Source organism: Eptatretus burgeri, chromosome 8 (genome assembly GCF_056783735.1).
Source record: "Eptatretus burgeri isolate ZD-2024b chromosome 8, Ebu_testis_v1, whole genome shotgun sequence".
In the NCBI taxonomy this organism is placed as follows: Eukaryota; Metazoa; Chordata; class Myxini; order Myxiniformes; family Myxinidae; genus Eptatretus; species Eptatretus burgeri.
The window spans coordinates 42494208-42515585 of record NC_140968.1 but is presented as its reverse complement, the minus strand read 5'-3'; the positions used below and the strand labels follow the sequence as shown (position 1 = coordinate 42515585).

Sequence of the window (21378 nt, the reverse complement as noted above, 5' to 3'; positions counted from 1 at the left end):
TTTATCATGGAAGTCCTCCTCATTCAAAACGACCACACACCTGCCTTTGTCCGCTGGTACGATAACAATGTTCTTATCACTGGCGAGGCTCTGTACCGCCAAGCATTCTGCCTTTGAGATATTCAGCGTCGGTATCTTCGCATAACAAAGTGAAGTGCTGACATTGTAACGAAGCTCCTCCGCTTGTACCTCATTAAGTTCTGCTAAGTGAATTGCCGACTCTGTAACAGCTACGTATGTATTCTGAAATGGGAATCTTGTCAGAAAGTGATGGCATAATTAAGACCGATAATAAAGCACTGAAACCTCTTTTTTGATAGACTTTTAACCACAAATCACAATCTCCCTCTCGATTTAACCCACTTTTGGCACCCAGGTTCGATTCCAAAAAAGACCTGGATTCATCATGTATTCTTGCAAGCTTCTCAACATGGTGGATTTTCATACGTTCATGCTGGATTTACTGTGCAGGGGCGGTGAACTCCTTCACTCCATCAAAAGTACAGTGGGGAAACCGTTGTGGAAATGCGTTGGGGAACCGTCTGCTGTGTATAGGTACTTGAAGCTGCATGGTCACAGCTTTGATAACAATCAAGTGGTCATCTTAGATGGATAAAAAACAAGTGGTCTGCTCAAGGTGTAAAGGAATCTATTTGGGAAAGAGTTGAATCACCATCTCTCAACAAAAATGGCGGTTTTCGATTTCATCTGTTGCGTATGTGAGACAAAGCTATAACACGTCTTCCACGGTGTCTGCAATCGTCAAGTGATGCCCGGATTGGTCTACAGACCAACTCACCTTTCCAACGGCCAAAGTAACGTGGTGATGCTCAAGCTCCTTCTTCACTTTAACATCTGCCGTGACCAAGACGGGTGGATGCTCGCAGAAACGCTGGCTTTACCAGCTAGCAATTCCAGCTTTTTTCAATGATAAACTTTTAATGTTTCAATTCGATTGTATGAATAATAACAATGTACATCGATTCACAAACAGACACAGGTTATCCAACTTCAAGTCAATAATTATGTGTGAATATGAAGTGTGTATAAAACATACAAACAATTTATTCCAAAATTAAACATGGCAGCATATCAATTAGTAGAAAAAAAAATCCGAGTTTTGAAATGTTTTCAGAGATCCGTACTTTATCGACAAAAATCCAACGCAGATCTACAGGGTTTTTTTGTTTGTTTTTGTATACCTTGTCGAGGCTCGTATGAGTGGGAAGGACAAAACAGTGGGGAACAGAGACATTGTTGTTCATCTTTCGGCTGCTCCCGTTAGGGGTCGCCACAGCGGATCATCCGTTATGATCCGCATACTGATTTGGCACAGGTTTTACGCCGGATGCCCTTCCTGACGCAACCCTGGTCGCCTCTTACGACACAGGGATGAGGATTTGGGTTTCGCCATGATTCCGGGCTGCTCTACACCCTGCCCAGTGCAGAGCCCCCGTCCTCAAGCGATCCTCCAACCCAAGCCTCCGAGTAGCCGGATTACAGGCGCACGCCACTACGCCCGGTATTGGGGAACAGAGACATTAGGGTAACTAAATGAAGTTAAAATATTAATTTACCATACTCAAGCCCTCCTCACCACTCGGTAAATGGCCATGTCGTGGATTTTAAATAAAGTAGGTGTATTAAAAGGTGATTATATCAGATGTTTATATATGCTCGCAATATGGAATATAGCAGACGCTGACAATCTATAGCTCACTGAATATAGCTCAATATGGAATATAACTCGCTGAATATAGCAGACGCCAAAAACAATATACATACAGTACAGCACAATATCTCCAAATGTTATAGACGGATTCAGACGAAACTTGATGGACAGGATGGGTGTGTGATACGGACGAATTGATTAGATTTTGATGAAGATCTAAGTCTGGATGTGAGAAATAAAAGAACAAAAATTTCAGTGATTCTTCAACATTGAAAGATGGAGCCAAAAACGATATACAGCATGATATTTCAAAAAGTTTGCAGACAGATGACGACAAAACTTGGTGGATGAGTTGGGAAGATGACAAGTACAAGCCGATTAGATTTTGGTTCAGGTCCAGCCTATAGTGGGATACAAAATGTGAACTGTTCAGCCTGGCGGAGGTATGTGCTCTCCCGAGTGCCATTCTAGTTATTTGTATTACTTTCATTTTCTGGCTTTACAAAAGCCAATATAGGGCATGCTCACTCGTTACTTTTCGCTTCACAACAAATCTTCGGATATCATCCTTCAAATACCATTTTAACATCAATGTTTACACTGTCAATCTATCTTGTTGGCTCATTCAGCACTTAGTATGTAGCATTCACCCAATAAAATAGGAGGCAACACTTTTTGTATTCATCATACAAGTCCAGGAAAAAAATACGAGGTGCCTATATATTTTAATGAACAATTAGGGAAGCATTCAAGCAAAGCAGGAACTGTTCCAGTTACCATGGCAATAAAATGGACCAAACAACACTCAAACCTCATCATCCAGCTTCTTCTGTCGCAAGTCATCATCCAGCTTCTTCCTCCGACTCTCGGGCATCACATCATCAAGCCAGCTGAGTTCCCTCTTGGAAAAGCATGTATACAGGATCTTACGTACAAACAGTAGTGCAAGAACCTGGTGGACAAAAAATGATTCATTGAGCAAAAATCACGAGGTCACACCAGATATGACAACCTAATGCGTAATGGTAAAGAAGAAAGATGACGAAATTATCTCCTGTTATACAGGGCAGGAAAATGGTGAACAATGGATCACATTTGCCAGTTTGGGCTACCTTGTCAAAACCAATAAAAGTAGCAGGTTTTTTTTTTTGACAGATAGCCGTGTCAGACAATGATGATTCCAACAATACTCTTTCAGTTTTATATATATATATTTTTTTTGTATACCTTGGTCGAGGCTCGTATGAAAGCTAACACACAACTCACAGCAAGGAGGCATGAGACAAGAGGGGCGGGAGTGGAAGGGACAAAACAGTGGGGAACAGACACATTAGGTGAACTGTGGAAGGGAGAGGGATGGGGATGGGACGGGGAACATGGCGAAGAGAAGATGGACATTTCAGGGACTTTCAGGAAGGAAAGCAGGGGAATTGAAGGAAGTGGGCTTGGGTGGATTATCGGGGGTAAAAAAGATCGAGGATTTGGATGGGGGAAGATAAGAGGTGGTGGTGAACAGCTGTTTTGAAAGCCTGGAGGGAAGAATGGGAAAGAATAGGGTGAGGAAGTTTATTCCAAAGGCGGGAAAAAAGAGGAATGAAAGAGTGAAGATGAGCAGTGATTCGTGATTTTGGTAGTTTTACCAGAAGGGGGTTGTTGGCGGACCTTGAGCGCCCTGTGGAAATGTGGTGGGGACAAATCACAGAGAGAGCAGGGGGGGCAAGGCTGGAGAGGAGTCGGTAGAAGACAGAAAGACCACCGACCAACCTGTGGTGATTGAGTGAGAGGCCCAAAGACTCAGCTTCATTGCGGGAGATGCCGATGATCTTAAATGCCCTGGTTTCGACAGCGTGAAGCCGAGAAAGGTGGGAGGCAGGAGCACCAGCCCAGAGGGGAGAGCAGTACTCCATCAGGCTACGGACAAAAGCTTTGTAAGTGGTCAGGAGCTCAAGAGGGCCGAGGAAGGACTTAGCACGATGGAGGATTCCCAGTCGGCGACTGGCTTTTGAGGCGAGGTTGGAAATGTGACTTTCCCAGGAAAGGTCATAGCAGATAGTGAGACCTAGAAGCTTGAAAGAAAAGACTTCTTCCAGAGGATTGTTGAGAAAGTGGATGGGGGTTTTGTAAATGGTCCTTTCGAAGAGACATAGTGAGAGTGTGATATTTGTCTGGATTGAAAGACATGTTCCACGTGTTGGACCAGTTTGTGATTTTATCCAGATCTCCAGTGAGCGAAGAAGCTGCTGCTTGCCGGTCTGAGGGATGACAGATGGTACGGCAGAGGGTGGAGTCGTCGGCAAAGAGAAATAGAGGATTTTCCAGAGAGTCCGAGAGATCATTGATGAAAACCAGAAAAAGAACAGGGCCCGGAACGCTACCTTGAGGAACTCCAGCCTGCACAGGAAGAGGGGATGAAAGAACTCCATTTAGGGCCACACGTTGACTGCGACAGGAGAGGAAGTCTGTGAGCCATGAGTGGAGATGGCCTTGAATACCATGGGAAGAGAGTTTGGTGAGTAGTGCAGGGTGCCAGACTGTGTCAAAAGTACGTGATATGTCCAGGGATACGGCTCGGATTTCCTGTCTGGCATTGAGGACCTCCATTCATTGATGGGTGAGCAGAAGCAGCATATCCAGGGTAGAGTGACCTGGTCTGAAACCAAATTGATGATTGGAAATCAAGCCATTGGAGAAGAGGAAGGATTTCATATCTGAGGCGATGATGGATTCCATCACCTTGCTGATGATTGGGAGAAGGCTGATTGGTCTGTAGTTATAGAGATCTGTTTTTGCACCTTTTTTATGCAGGGCAGTGATGTTAGCAGATTTCCAAGCAGATGGCAGATGACCTTGGGCAAATGAGAGGGTGAATAGAACAGAGAGAGGGTGAGCAAGAGCAGAAGAGCAGGCTTTGAGGACACGTGGGCTGATGGCGTCTGGACCGGTTGCAGAATCTGACTCGAGGTTTGAAAGCAAGCTCTCCACCTTGTTAGGAGAAAAGGACACAGAGTCCAGGGACAGTTGGGTGCGACTGGGTAAAGTGGGTAGAGATAGTGATGGGTTTAGGACACAAGATTTAGCTGCAAACACCGAGTTTAGACATTCAGCTTTATCACGTGTGGAATCAGCAGTGCGGCCATTTGAGGTAAGGGAGGGGATGGAGGGGGAACATACACCAGAAACAGATTTGATTAAACGCCACCAGGATTTTGAGGAGGGAGGGAGGTTTGAGAGTTCAGACTTGAGATGAGAAAGATGTTGTTTTCTGGCTCTCCTGAGGGTAGATACACACTTGTTCCGAGCTTTGTGGAAAGAACTGAGATTGCCCTCAGTTGGGTTTGCTTTCCATGAGGCAAAGGCAAGTTGTTTCAGGACAACTGCCTCGCCACAAGCTTCAGTAAACCAAGGGCGGGAGGAAGGGTAAGACAACTGAACATGAGAGGGGATAAATCTGTGCATGAGGGAGAGCAAGTTTCTTTGAAAGAATTCCCAGGATGAGTTGATGTTTGAGAAAGTAGTGATAGGAGACCAGTCTGTAAGTTTGATGGCTGCTCGGAGACCCTGCCAGTCGGCTTGAGTGAAATGCCAGACTCGACGGCGGTGAGGTGGTTCTCTGATAACAGCCAGAGAGATGTCCACTTTGACAAGGACGTGGTCAGAAGAACCAATTGGAGCGAAGGAAGAGCAGCAGATATTGTCAGGGAAATTTGTCAAAATCAGATCCAGAAGAGATGGAGTACCATTGGTTGAGATCCGGGTCGGGAAGTTGACCGATTGAGTCAGTCCCAATGAGTCGCAGAAAGCTTTTGCTGAGGTGCCATGACAGGTGAGAGAGGTACCCACACCTCGCCAACTGGCGTAATGACAATTGAAGTCACCACATAAGAGGAAGAGAGAGTTTGGATGAGAAGATAGAAGATGGTCCATGTTTTCGGATAGTGAGGTGTAGATGGAGTCATCACTGTTCGGTGGACGGTACTGTTATTTGTTCTCAGCAGACACATTATACCATTTCCAGTGACATGTTATTAAAATATGCAATTTGGCACCTGTTTGTCTGTCTGACTGTTTTTTTTTTAACTGCGATACATTCGGTCGCTACTTATCCAATCGCAACCAAACTTGACGGGGACTAAGGATCACACGAGGTTGCAGTGATTTACCTTTCCTCCTTCTCTATAGGGGGTGGGGTGGGGTGGGGGGGGGGGGTTGTGCCTTGCAGGGACTCCATGTTGAGGTGATAATAGATTATCATGGCTTTCATGGGGAACACTTTCCTGATGTAAAAATTATTATAACCACAAACGTTTCAGTCAATTCTGTCCGACGTACAGTCACATTTTTAAACAGTCGCGATAAAACTGGAAGAAGTTTGGAGCAAACTCGACGTGATAAAGGCATTCTACACTTATTGCATTCCCTTCAGGTGAATCGATCAGAGCAGTCTTACCTTGCTAGTCCTCTTGTTAAGCGGCAATGATCTTGAGCCAACAAAGCTGCTTACATGAGTCTTCACGCATGAATGGGTGAATCCCATCCCCTGTTCGATTTTTCGAGTCATGATCAGATTATATGTGGACTGTAAAAGTGTGAATTGTTTATAACCTATCTTGAGGCCACATGTGTGATTTCTCCCGGCCATGGTTTCAAGTGTGATATTGCCACCGACATCCTTACTGCCCAATTGTGACCTTTATTTGATACATAACCATATTCCGAAGGTTCGTTCGCATTGTTTAATACTCACCTGATGGGAATTTGGAGAAAATTTGATAAGCTTACGGATGGGTAGTGTATCGGCTAACAGTCACTGGTCCACACACCTATCAGTATTACTATAACCAGTTATCCAGTTCCATGACGTCGTGGCCGATTTCTGGTGACATTCATGATCAGATGTCTCCAACATCCCTATCCTGCACTGCTTTCAGAATCTCTGGCAGAGACGGCTTGGTTGCAGCCTTGACCCCAATCCATTGGGGGTGTGTTCCATTACCAATCAACTTGCTAAGGCTTGCCAAGCCAGCCGTTCCTTATCAACCATTATGCTGGAATGCTTTCTTAAGTGCTTAAAACCATGCGAGCCATTTGGTGAGTGCTCTAGAAGTTGACTAGTAATGGAACACACCAATCTTCTTAGTTGACAAGATTTTAATAAAGACCAGCCTTTCACTCTCCTTTTTCATTGTCTGCAGTAGTTTCATCGAGTCGTTTTTACTTTCTGCCAACAGAGAGGTATCATCAGCATACCTTAGGCTGTTGATACATCTTCCTCCAATCTCTACTCCAGCCTCCACATGATCCAAGTTATATTTTTCATCAAATTATTCTAACCACAAATTAATCAGTCAATTCTCTCCAATGATAAGATAATGGCAAAATGATAATATTAGAATGCGAGGGGCAGGGTGGTATGGGGGGGGGGGCTGCCTGGCAGGACAGCCTCCAGCGATGCACACTCTCCTCAAAGCTTTCTAGCCTGGGTTTGAATCCTGACCCAGCTGTCATCCCGGTGTCACCACATCATCCTATATATATATATATATATATTTATATATATATATATATATATATATATATATATATATATATATATATATATATATATATATATATATATATATATATATCTATGCATGTATCTATGTATGTATGCATATATATATGTATGTATATATATATATATATATATATATATATATATATATATATATATATATATATATATATATATATATATATACACACATAAGCCTGGTGTTGGCTTAGTGGTGAGGGTGGCGGCTTGGGATCCTCGGGTCCTGAGTTCAAGCCCTGTTGGCCGCTGAATTAAATACACCAGGAGGTTGACTCAGCCTGTCATCCTTCTCAGGTTGGCAAAATGAGCACCATTGTACTGGTAAGGCGGACACTGCATCAGCGGCATAGCCGCATCCCAACCAATGATGCAACCAGCAGCCACAGGCTGCACTCGATAGAGAGATATATACATATGTATATATATATATATATATATATATATATATATATATATATATATATATATATATATATATATATGTATATATACACACAAGCTGGGAGGCGACATGGGTGGTCGCTAGACTAAGGCGAATTTGAAATATGTAGATAAGAGAACACATCAGATGGCATTTTTGCCGTTCGTTGTTCCATATAGGAACATGATGAGCAACTGTCCATTCATCATTTGTGTTCGATTCCCTAACCCTATGTTTGGGAATCCCAACGCGAACATTGGGATGAAAGCATATAGTAATATAATTGTATACTAGTCATACAGTTTTTGACGGATCGGGTGAAAATTTTTGACAAAAAGGTTGATTATATAGTGCACATAAAAGCGCGGAAGCCGGTTTTTGATTTTCGAAAAAAAATTTTTTTCGGATTTTTTTCAAAAAATTCAAGGTCCCGTTGCATGGCAACAGTGGCGTCCATAGCAACGGTGCTCAAAAGCAAACAACTAGATCCTGGTATGAACCTACCAGTCAAGTTTCATCAAAATCGGTTGACTCCTCTGGCCTCCAGAGCTGTCCATTACATACAAACAAACAGACAAGCCGGAAGGCGACATGGGTGGTCGCTACATAATTGCATACTAGTCATACAGTTTTTGATAGATCTGGCTGAAAATGTTTGACAAAGAGGTTAATTATAGTGCGCATAAAATCCTGGAAGCAGATTTTTGATGTTCTAAAAAATATTTTTTTATGATTTTTCAAATATTTCAAAGTCCTGTTGCTCGGCAACAGTGGTGTCCATTGCAACGGTACTCAAAGCATAGAACTAGATCCTGGTATGAACCTACCTGTCAAGTTTCGTCAAAATCGGTTGACTCCTCTGGCCTCCAGAGCTGTCCATTACAAACAAACACACAGACATACATTCAGACAGACGGAAAAAGTGAAAATGAGGGTACTCTAGCGACCACCCAACAGACATACGGACAGACGGAAAACCTGAGACTAAGGGTTGTCTAGCGGCCACCCAATATATATATATATATATATATATATATATATATATATATATATATATATATATATATATATATATATATATATATATGTATATATACATATACATATACACATTTAAAAACATACTTATACATATATACACATACATATACATACAAACCGGTAGGCGACATGGGTGTTTGCTACATAATTGCAGACTCGTCATTCAGTTTTTGATGGATCAGGCTGAAAATTTTTGACAAAGAGGTTGATAATTATAGTGCGCATAAAAGCCTGGAAGCCGATTTTTGATTTTCGAAAAAATAATTTTTTGGGGATTTTTCAAAAATTTCAAAGTCCTGTTGCAAGGCAATGGTGACGTCCATAGCAACGGTGCTCAAAAGCATACAACTAGATCCTGGTATGAACTTACCTGTCAAGTTTCATTAAAATCGGTTGACTCCTCTGGCCTCTAGAGCTATTCATTACATACAAACAAACATTCAAACATACAGACAGAAGGAAAAACTGAGAATAAGGGTAGTCTCGCGACCACCCAACATATATACACATACATATACATATATACATACATTTAAAAACATACATGTATATATATGTATATATATATATATATATATATATATATATATATATATATATATATATATATATATATATATATACACATATACACATATATGGATCGGCACAATACACACCTCTGATGGCACCTCACTTAAACACCTCACGATTAAAAACACCTCGCTATGACATTATCCTGGGTTTGAATTTTCATCAAGCATGTTGCGCTCCTTCTAAATATTGTTGTTGTTCTTTCACAGCCACAATTATTCCCACATTCTGATGGGGTTGGCCAGGGAAAGTGCACCATTATTGATCTGTACTGGTAAACATATTAAACTCAATTCATTCAAAATGCATTGATCTTGATACAATTATCCTGCTGTGAAAAACAAAGGAAAGTGGAAAAATCGAAATCAAATAACAGTGAATGCAGTACTGACCATCATTGGGAAGACGATGGCTGCACGAGTCGTTTTGATTATCCACAGAATAACAAGGCAGGAAAGTTGGATGAACGTGAACAAATGCACCTTGCGTAAGGGCACGTGGCGCAGGTAAATGAAATCAGGCTGGTGCTTTGCTGGCATGCCAAACAGCTTGATGCGATCGTAAAACTGCATGTCAGAAAAGAAAAATTGTTGATTTCATATCCACAAACGCCAAATTCACATCAGCTCACTGCAAAACGTTATTTGACATAATTAACCTGGAACGTTTTGAAACTGGAACCTTCATGGAAACAATACTGTGTGTTCACACATCCAGTCTGATTCAAATTTTAATTGAAAACAAAAATGCTCCCTTCCACCCAGCTCTTATTTCCATTCAAACATCCAGTCGGATTCCAAGTTTAATTTATAAACTCTCACCTGAATGCCTTTCAAAGAAGAAACACCCATGTACAAGAAGACAGCATAAAGCACTGGCATGGGAATAAACTGAAGAGAAAAGCAATTGCATGATCATTTTGAAGAAATATGTACAAACAAAAAAGCTTAAAATATTATGGCAAGGGTAGTTTTTAGAAGCAACACTATGATTCAAAAATATAATAATAATGGTTCCCCTTTTTAGCCGACGATTGCCATATACCTATAAAATGCAAATACGCGGGGTGGGTGAATGTGGTTACAGTGGAGGAGCTGCTGCCCACACCATAACCACACTCCATAAGTTAATGAGCAGTGAAACCTGATGACAATGGCTATAAAAGAAGACAAGACCAATCAATAAATCAAAGCAACCACTTGCTACACACAATTCACAAGTACTGTACTTGCATTTTAGTTAGTGCCGGTAAAAGCTCGCCTTCTCTTTGCCAAAAGATGCTGTGGGATCTTCAAAGTCCACAACTATGCACGCGGCAGTTGAAGAGTCCCGAGGTTAATGTTCATCCAAGGGATGGCACACTCATTTATCCAATTAGTTCCACCAAGGCAGTTTTGGGCCCGGTCTTGTTCCTCATCAATATTAATGACCTCTCCGATGCTTTAGAAAACCCTCTCTTCCTTTTAGCGGATGACTTCACATTGTGTTGTACAGCACCCCATTCCTTTGCGAGACAGACCGCAACTGTATCTCTCTGCTGATCTCGAAATGATTAGACTTTGATCTTAGAAATGGAACATGTCCTTCAATCTTGGAAAATCCCAAAGCTTCACTCTATCACTTCGCAATGATCATCAAATGAATCTACCTATATATATTTCCTCAGTCAACCACTGGAAGATGTTCATTCTCTTGAACTTATATGCCTCATTATCAGCCATGATCTGTCCTGGGCCAACTACATTCTGTAGAAAAGCTGTCCTCCAAAGCTAGCTGCAGATTGGACATCCCCTGTCAATCCAAGTTTTTCCATTGAAAATCAAAGCTACTCACAGTCCATAAGGCCTTTGTCCATAGCTCAAAGGAGTACTGCTCTCCACTATGGGCTGGTGCCCCAACATTACGTCTGCTTCTGTCTCTCCTGGATTATATGCAATTGAAAGCTCTCAAAATTATTGCAATCTCCAGGGATGAGGCCTCGGCACAAGGTATGTTTCTCCAACACTGCAGGCAGGTCAGTGGTGTCCGTTTCCTACAGTTAATTATACGACATTGCTCCCTCCATTCTCTCAGTCCTCCAAACCTCATCAGCAACTCCAGGATGCAGTGTTCTTCGAGTAACCCCTTCATGGTTAAATTTCGAAAATCCAGGCTGACTGCACATCTCAACTCATTTATTCTTCACTTTCCCAGTCTAGGGGATCACTTTCCAGATAATGTTCTGTCTCACTCTTCTCTCCAGGGCTTCAATCAGGCAGTGCCACTGCTACCCCATGTCATCCCACATTCTGACCCATTATCTTTATTACCCCAATTAATCCTTCTGAACCAAACCCTTTCATTTGCTGATTCCAGTGTTTCCTTTCCTCTTACTCTCTCTCTCTCTCTCTGAAAGAAGACAAGATACCAAGACATCTTTGACTCTCTATGTCTCTCTTCCTTTCCTGTTCATTTAGTACCTTGCAAGTCATGACCAAATGTTGCCCCGCTACCCCACAAACAGCAGGGTCGGAAAAATGTTTCAGGTCAAAGGCAGGAGCAACAGCTTTCACGAGAGGAAGACGTATGTTCAGCCCTGCTGAGAGCATCACAAACACCTGCATCTCCTCTTTTCTTCTCTATCCTCTCTTCCACAGTCCCTCATCCCTTCTCCTCCACTTCACATGACCACTCAAGCCTTGCTTTCTGAGCCCTCTCACCAATCACCTGCCAACCATTGGCCGAGCAATGTGCCTTGGCCAATCAGACGGCATTGATGCTGACCAATTTTCACCATTAATTCCAGCAGTGCAGTGCAACAGCATGTCGCCTTTCTTACGAGCTATCCGGGGCACTCATGTCGGGAGGGGCAGGCTATTTTCTCCTTACGGCCCCTGCCCAGTTCTTTTATTCAGGCTTGGCCTCGATGAAGACTATTTAGTCCGTGCCTGAAGCCTTCAACATATAAAAAAACAAAACAGGAAGAACAAAGACAAGACACCTTACCCTGTCCCAGGCACTTAAGGTCACAGCACCATCTTCCAGTGGTGCACAAACAAATAGGACGACCTATAGCCTATACACAAGTCCTTAATGCAGGGAAGAAATGCTTGGTCCTCATTGCAAATGTAAACAGAGGTTTATACTTTAATTCTAATAACTGTCCTCCCCCTCCTCCCTTGCACCATTGAACGTAACAATATTATGGCATAGCACCATTCTCAGTGAGTCTGGGTATTATGTCATATCAAAATGTGCCAACTCTGCAGGAATTATCCTAATTCTGAGTAATTAACCCATCTGTTGGGATGCATTCTTCACTAATGCTTGTAAATTTAAGGACCCTCACCATAATATTGCATCAAGTGCAGCGTTGTGCAAAATGCTACAACAAAATATACACCGAATTGTGGTGTCAAAAATATTGGGAAGGCTTATTTTTAGTTTGGGTATGTTATCCCGATACTTTTGGGAATATAAAGTCTAATCAGGTGATAAATCCCATAGCATCACAAACGATCTGGAGTTTGGGGGTCCCGAGCAATAAATGTAACATTCAGCAAAGAGCAAAGGCATGAAAATGCCTCATGTGAACCCAAAAACTCATTGTTACCAAACAGTTCATAGCTAACGTTGGGAAAAATATATCAGAAGCTATAGTTATTAGATTTGCTGCCCAAGTTAGTGTTGACATCACACTTGCATCAAATATGCACAAAAGTTGAGAAAACAAGATTTCATGTGAACTTGAAACCCTCAATCATGAAGCATGAAACAAATTGACCTGGAACAAGTGATTACTCACAGACAAGGACCATGAACCTTAAAGTCTGAAAGGATGGTCTGAATTTGATTCTCCGCACCAACCATAAACTGCCATATTGGTGCTTCACAGGCAGCACTTAATATGCCTGGTGTTGGCTTAATGGTTAGGGTGGTGGGCCGAGGGTCCTGAGTTCAAACCCCACTCAGCTGTTGAATTAATACCAGGTGGGGTTAACTCGACCTGTCATCCTTCCGAGGTCGGCAAAATGAGTGCCAGCATGCTGGTGTACTGTGTCGGAGTGGCGACCCGTCCAGGATTGTGCCCAGTATCCAAAGAGACTGCTTAAGCAGCACCAACGCTCTGCACAGAGTATGGTCCCAATGGAATGGATGGATGGACAGGCAGCACATTGCATCACAAAGTGCGTGCCCATCCCCTCAGATTGACATTAAGCTGGGTGTCACATCTGCTAGGATTAGTTGGTGGATATTCAAGGTCCCACCATGTCTTTCTCAAAGGGCAGAGGAGTTATTGCTGACACCCTGAATAAGTTCCATATTCCCACCAACTTAACACCTCTCCTGGCTTACCTTCATAAAGTAATGTTGTACTTGTATTTGTTTTTGGTGGTTTTTGAGGAAAAGCCCTGCCTATTTTGGGATTGTTGCAGTGGAGGATGGAAGTGTATGGCAGGGATAACAGCCAAAAGGGGAGAGCAGTACTCCATGAGGCTGCGAATGGAGCCCTCATAGGTTGTCAAAAGTTCAGATTGGCCAAGGAAAGACTTTGCATGATTAAGGATGCCAAGTCAGTGACTGGCTTTGGAGGCCAACTAAGAAATGTGGTTTCCCCAAAAGAGATCATGGCTGAGAGTGAGACCCAGGAATTTGAGTGACGAAACTTCCTCAAGAGGTCTTAATAAATATGTGAGGGCAGAAGGGAAATGATGTGTGTTATACAAAATGTTTTGTTGAAGCTTCGTGAAAGCTGTATTTCTTTTATATATTTTATGATTAGATGTTAAATGCAATTCATTTTTTGATTTACATACAGTAAATGTCCATATGCACTTTGTATATTTTATACATGTATACTTGATTGTGAAATGTCATGCAAAGCAGTGAAAGCTGCCATATGATAATAAATGTTTCAAAGATTAAAACTTCAGTCAAATTTCAGGTCTGGCCCACAGGTTATTGAAAGACTTGAACCAAAAACTTTCTCCGGTCCACAAGTAGATGACCCACAAAAAAACTCCACAAGCAGATGAGAATTTCTGAGACCATCAAAGAAGTAGTAGCAGAGATAAAGAAAGACCTTAAACAAAAATCAGGATACATCTGTAGCTTTAGCTTTATCATTTAGTGCTGACAAAGTGGTAATGTCTCCTGAAAGCAGCGTGATGATGACACAACTCAACTCCTTCAATACTTATGCATAGAAACTCCAAGCTGTGCATATAACGAGGCTTTCACTGCAACATAGAGAATTCGAGTTCTGTGAGATGTTGAGCAAAATCGACTCAAGGACAAGCGGTAGTTTCCCATTGCATCATACGTACCTGCAGGATGCTTGTCATGAACACAGAGAAGCCCATCAACAAGAATATCATGAATCCGGTGAAGCGCTGCTCCCGGATACCCAAAAACTTGGGTTGTTCTCCTGGTGCTGAACATTCCGACTCCAACTTGAGGCTGTTCACATGTGAGATGGATAGCACAGTGGCAGCTACAAACCAAGGCAGACCCATTATTGAACAGATCCCCAGCATGATAGCCACCCATAGCAGGTCCAGGTGGTAGCCACAACCCTTCTGCTCAAGAAAAGGAATATTGGGGGTTTGAGGAAGACATAAGAGCAACCTCAGTGGAACTTAACAAGGTGCATTATTCTGTCTTATAACATAATATTGTAACATTGACATAATGTTTAAAAAAGAAGAGGATAAAGCTCATGTTTGGGGAAGAGAACAATGAGCAACAAGCCAACAATGAAGGAGAGAGAGGAGAGAGAGGAGAGAGAGAGAGAGAGAGAGAGAGAGAGAGAGAGAGAGAGAGAGAGAGAGAGAGAGAGAGAGAGAGAGAGAGAGAGAGACAGAGAGAGAGAGAGAGAGAGAGAGAGAGAGAGAGAGAGAGAGAGAGAGAGAGAGAGAGAGAGAGAGAGAGAGAGAGAGAGAGAGAGAGAGAGAGAGAGAGAGAGAGAGAGAGAGAGAGAGAGAGACAGAGAGAGAGAGAAAGAGAGAGAGAGAGAGTGAGACAGAGAGAGAGAGAGAGAGAGAGAGAGAGAGAGAGAGAGAGCGAGAGAGCGAGAGAGCGAGAGAGACATAGAGACATAGAGACATAGAGACATAGAGACATAGAGAGAGAGAGAGAGAGAGAGAGAGAGAGAGAGAGAGAGAGAGAGAGAGAGAGAGAGAGAGAGAGAGAGAGCGAGAGAGAGAGAGAGAGAGAGAATGAAGAATTGGATACAGATTAAGACTAACAACTTGCTGCTGTCTTTTTCATGTATGAGGGTAAAGGTCAATGAGAACAAGAAATAGATCATTAATTGGCAAGGGAGATGCCAAGAAATGACAGTGGGTTACAACCTAAAAAGACTGGAAAGGCAGGCAATACTTAATGGATTCAGGAATATGATTCTGGAAAGGGAGAAAATGGGAGCAAAAGAATGAGCCTCTAGAATATATTTGGGAATTATAACAATGTAGAGTGACTGGATGGGCACATCCAACTCATGCAGTTGGGAGAGATGAAGGGAAAATTAAGTTGTGTTGAAAAGGTATGATAACTTTTGCCATGTAAATCTCATAAGCATTAAGTCGGATCAAGAGAAATGGTCAACATTTCTTCTTGGAAATATCAATGAGGAAAGTAAACAATGTTTGGCACATTGGCATGCCAACCATGCACTTCCGAACAGAACACAATGCCTCCTGAAACCAGCTGGCTATCAGTGGTCTTCCTGCTTAGCAAGCATTAGAGTGCACCGGTAAGAATGGTGATAAGATTTTTAAAAATCTGATAACACAAAAGCTATGAAAGTATCAACAAAGACTTAATGTTCAGCTGGCAAGCCTTCTAACTTCCCTTCTTCCCACGCGTGTGAATGCTTTGCTCGAATAATGATAAAACGACAAAGACCTCTGTGCTCCAAGACAAAATCACCTCTCTTGCTTTCCTCTCTGAGTCAATGAGTACATTGGAAAGCTGAACAAGTTTAACAAACAATGAACAAACCATGAGTGAATATAAGACAGCAGAAACCAGGGATGGGTGGACTCATACATATTTGTAGTCATGGAAAAATAAATATTTTGGAATTTTCAGATTTTTTTTTTTTGGGGGGGGGGGGGGGTTGAGTAGAACATGAGTATGACGATGTGTATTAATAAGGCAATGACAGACATCCCAACTAACATTATAGCTGAGCATCAGGAAGTTTAGAGTAATAATTTTAACATTAAATGTAAAGAGGTAAATTTATGTATTCCGGATTTTCTCTGGATCTCTTAGCTTCACAAAAACTCATAAGTTTTGGTTTATAGTGGGAGCTAGGCAATGCACTTTGAAACAATCGTCAGTTATGGTTAACTCAGGTTTACGAGTGGTTCAGGAACAATTTTGGAAATATTGTTTAGCAATTAGTAAGAATTATGTGTTTTCACTTTCTGGAGTATTAGTTCCACTTTAGAGTTCGTAGATAGGATTAGATTCCTCAATATTAAATCTGTTGATGTTTTTGATTTTTCTCCCTTGTATACAAATTTGGATTTAGCACTGGTTAAGGATCCACTCTTCAGTGTTATTGATAAAGTTTTTGGTTCTTATAATACATTTTTATGTGTCCGGTTTGATAGGTCATTCTTTTCCACGAAAAAAAATCTGGGTTTTAATTATTTTGATCAACAAAAATTTCAAGATGTTAATTTTATTTTGGTTAACACTTTTGTATCTTTTGGTGGGAAAATATTTGAACAAATAAAATGCATTCCACTCATGGGTGGTTTAGGGATTAGGGTGGTGGGCTTGGGATCCTAGGATCCTGAGTTCAAATCCCACTTGGCTGTTTAATTCCAATGGGAGGGAACTGTGGCCCCCTATTAGTGGATATTTTCCTTGTTTATTGTGTTTTCATTTGTGCAGCAGTTGATGAAGGAGAAGTAAGGTTTTGCTAAAATGTTATCTTCTACATGTCGTTATATTGATGATATTTGTGTGATTAATTTATCAGTTTTTGATAAGCTGATTCATAGGATTTGTCCAGAAAGCCTAATAGCAGATAAGAGTAGTAATGATAATCGTGTAGTGCCATATCTGGATGCGTTTGAGATGGAAATAATTGTTTTCGTCGAAATGTGTATCATAAAGTTGACTATTTTAGTTTTCCTGTTGTCTTGCATACTTTTCCGTTTAGTAATGTTCCAGTTAAGATTTCCGTCTAGTAATGTACTGGTTAAGATTTCTGTACCAGTTAAGATAAGCTTCAATGTGTTTTCATCTCAGCTTATTAGATTTGCTAGAATATGTTCTGTTCAGGATGATTTTGTGGTTCATGCTAATAAGATGTATTCCATTACGTTGGAGAGGGGTTATTGCGCTGAGTGTGATTAGGTCATGTGAGAATGTTTTTAGATGTTATTGTAATCTCTTGTTTAAGCTTGGTTGGTTTTCGTGTAAACAGGTTCCTGTAGTATTGGAAGTTGTGTGAAATAATTGGTAATTTTAAAGTTAATCAATTAAATAAACCGAAAGTGTGTCATTGGTGCTGACTGAAAATGGATTTTCATTATAAATAGAGGGTCTGTGTATTGATGATGTGTGTGCTGGTGAATTCCTTTGTACATTCTGTGGAGGCAAGGTAAGAAGTGGTAAGGTATTTCTGGTGTGAGTGTGGGAGGGGAGGGGGGGTGCATTTTGTTGGTGTATGGTTGGTATGTAGTATGGGTGTTTTCTGCTGGTGTGAGTGTGTATTTTTCTGTCCTCCATCTCTCTTTCTTTCTTTTTCTTTGTCTATAGAAGGATGAGCCTTGCAAATAGTTTTTGTAAGGTTCACTTGGCTGTGCCTGGATGGGTTTGAGGGTAGTTAGCAGTAGAAACCTGAATCCTATCCAGGGTCCTCCTGATGATTCCATCTTTGTCTGTTTATTCCTCCTGATACTCCAGTGCTGTATTTGGTCAGTTATTTGATTTCGTACAAACCCAAACATTCCATATCTTTCTTGACATTTTCAATCTCTTTCTCTTTATGATTTCTTCTTAGATATATTCCTTCTACCACGAGCTTTATTACCTTATTTAGAGCTTCATCGACTGATCTTTATTGCACATGACTATACCAAACAAGTCTTCTCTTTCTCAGTTCTTCTTCACAAGTATTGATTTTAAATCTCTTCCTGATTTCTGAGCTCAGAATTATTTGTCAGAAACAATCCATTCATCCATTGCATCATTATGCCTGGTGTTGGCTTAATGATTAGGGTGGTGGGCTTGGGATCCTAGGATCCTGAGTTCAAATCCCACTTGGCTGTTTAATTAATACCAGGTGGGGTTGACTCTGCCTGCCATCCTTCTGAGGTTGGCAAAATGAGCACCAACTTGCTGGTATCCTGTGTTGGAGTGGTGTCCAGGATTGTGCCCAATAGCCAAGGAGACTGCTTAGGCAGCACCAACTCCCTGCACAGAGTATGGTCCTACTGGATGGATGAATTGTATCATTATCATCTCTATTCTTTCCATTCTTTTTACATCTATGGTCTGCATTGCCAAAGTTTCGCTTCAGTTGGATACAGGCTTTAAAAACTATGTTATATATGAGGTAACACTGAATAAAGACGAATCAATGATGGATAAAAGAGGAAAGCCCCTCAGTACTGTGTGGGAAAGGGGGAGAAAACAAAGATGAAGATCCTTCAACTAAAGTTGGATTTGTTTGGATTTATTTTATTGAGAGTAAATAAAAGCCAATTTCAGTGGAGGTCTCACCAAGATCCGGCAAAAATCAATCTCATCATTATCCCTACAAGCCATTATATTTCATACTAGATGGATGGATGGTAACAATTGAGATGATGATTGACAAGAGAGCATCATTCGCGCAGAGTTCGGCCTTAGGAGATACCACCAGGCCTTTCGTCTGTGGCGATAGACATGACATGCGGTATCTGTGTGGGACTAGAGGGCCTGAGAATGGGTACTCCACATGAAGCAATGTTCCTACAGAGTAAAAGATGGGAACAGGCTGCTGGAGAGGTAAGGAGATGGAAAGAGTCGGTGAGGCCAAGTCAAGTGAAGAGTGTGAAAGTGGTGATCTTGGACCGCCCGTCAGACTGTCGCTTAGTTTGAGGCGACTGAGGAGAGGGCAGTTGGAGTGATTAGTATGGGTTCTCAAGTTACCCACTACTCCATCCAGCAATGATATTCGGCAGATGATAGATGGTAAGTTGTTAGTAGGAAACAGAGACCTGCAATATGCAAGTCATCATGGACAATGGGAGTCCTGGGACACGTTTCACATTGGAGGATGAGGAGGATGAATTTCTTCATGTCCCCACTGAGGAGAGAGAGCCCAACAAGTCATGTGGTGAGCCACTAAATGAGAAGAGCTCAGAGTAAGAGGAGCCAGACAGAGTCAGAAGTTGAGATCTTGCAGGCAGCCCTAGAGGAGGTTACTCAATGAAATGAAACCCCCATGATAGAGGTGAGTGTATTGAAACAAGGTAATGGATGAAAAAAACTGTTTCAGGAAGATGTGATGCACTAACTGTGAATGCCGACTTAAGTACGAGAGCATAATGGCAGAAAACAATGCAGAGATAGAAGAACTTTGACGCCAGTTGAACACAGCCACATTCCTCAGCTCTCCAAGTCAGTATGACCCTGTAGAGCATTACATGTTTTTTGGCATCATTGGATCATCATACAGCTAGCATAATTTTTGGCGTGGGGAGTTGCCACCTTTAGACCCATAAACGAAAGAAGATCAGGAAATTCATTTGGACAACTGGCTTTCTTCCCTGGAGAGAGCTGCCACATGGAACGAGTGGACTTCTTTTGCAGGTTTCAAACAACATGGGACTTGAGAGGACAGGCTGTACAACAATGGAGTCTGATTGACAGTGAGAGCATGAAGATGTACTCTCTTGCCATAGCTTACTCCACATGGTGCTCAATTCAGGTAGTAACACTTTTGCTGCACAATACCTCACAAGTAGAAGATGAGCATGTTGCAAATTTTACAAGGTGACTCGAGCACACGTTCAATGTTGCGTATGGTAGAGATGGTTGAGCAAAACGTGGGACACTCTCTTTCATGGCCAACTTCAAGGTGGGTTTTGACAAGCGATCATGAGAGCACAAGCAGTTTCAGAAGTGCAGACATATGCTGTGTAGAGCTGCACATAAAGAGGGGAAGTGTCTAGTGGAGGTGCGCAAGTGCAAGTAATATTCAATAGCAAACTCCACCCATGTGTTTTAAGAGACTGACTGATAGTAAACCAACAGCATCTTTCTATATGAAGCCATTAGAATTCTCGAGCAAAGGAGGAAAAACTTCTGATTCCAGGAGCTGCTGTAGGTACAACGGGCCTCGTCATCTGGCTCATGACTGTTGATCCAAGTGAATTGAGAGTGGCAGTCGTGCACACTTCAAACCAAAAGGCAGGGGACACCAAGCAAGTGGTTAGTGATTCATGGCACAACTTGCCAATATAGCCCAATACATCAGGTCTGCTTGATTTCCTGTATTCCTCTCCAGAGGATGAGAATGGTACTCGTGTCAAAGATCAATGCAGCCAATCCAAGTGTGCAAGGGTGGAGTCTCAAGAGGTTCTTATCTGCAGAATTGTCGATGGTGGTTCAGAATGATATAACCATTTTACAAGTGGTGCCCTCTTCTACAAGGTAGTCTCAGAAGTAAGACTCAAGAAAAGAGATTGGAAAAAGTCTGATGAAATGCCTTGCAACTACCATTCACATCCCTTTATGTTGGATGGATGTATGGTCCTCGACAATGCCTTTGGCAGCAACATGATTCACACCCCAATTTACATCAAGACTGACTCACACGAGCAGTTCCTATTGTTTGAAGGAGTGTGTTGACAATTGGGAATTCTTTCCTATAACTCTGTTGTGAAAGAATGGAGGGGAGGGCACAAGCAATCAAAATATACCACAATTAACTCATCCAGTGAGCTCGAGGGAGCAAGTAATAAAGAGCAGCATGCAACTGTACCAAATATTCCTTGGTCAATCAATCAACCTTGGTAAATCATTGCGTCCTCTGTTGAGGAAAAGTACAATAGTCCAGGTGCAGGTAGACAGACTGCATGCCAGGAAAGTACTACTACTGGAGCA

General features: G+C 41.8%; 1 protein-coding gene across 6 annotated transcripts in view; it reads right to left on the bottom strand.

Moving 5' to 3' along the window:
• The window catches only part of LOC147021607 (electroneutral sodium bicarbonate exchanger 1-like), a 265236-nt gene that overhangs the window by 21495 nt on the left and 222363 nt on the right, over window positions 1-21378 (bottom strand). For all 6 annotated transcript variants that reach the window (XM_085891723.1, XM_085891721.1, XM_085891722.1 and 3 more), the window contains 4 exons: window positions 14589-14840; window positions 10104-10172; window positions 9675-9848; window positions 2484-2624 (listed from right to left, as the gene is read on the bottom strand). In XM_085891723.1, the coding sequence (XP_085747849.1) occupies window positions 2484-2624; window positions 9675-9848; window positions 10104-10172; window positions 14589-14840 (636 nt within the window). The remainder of the gene's footprint in view (window positions 1-2483; window positions 2625-9674; window positions 9849-10103; window positions 10173-14588; window positions 14841-21378) is intronic.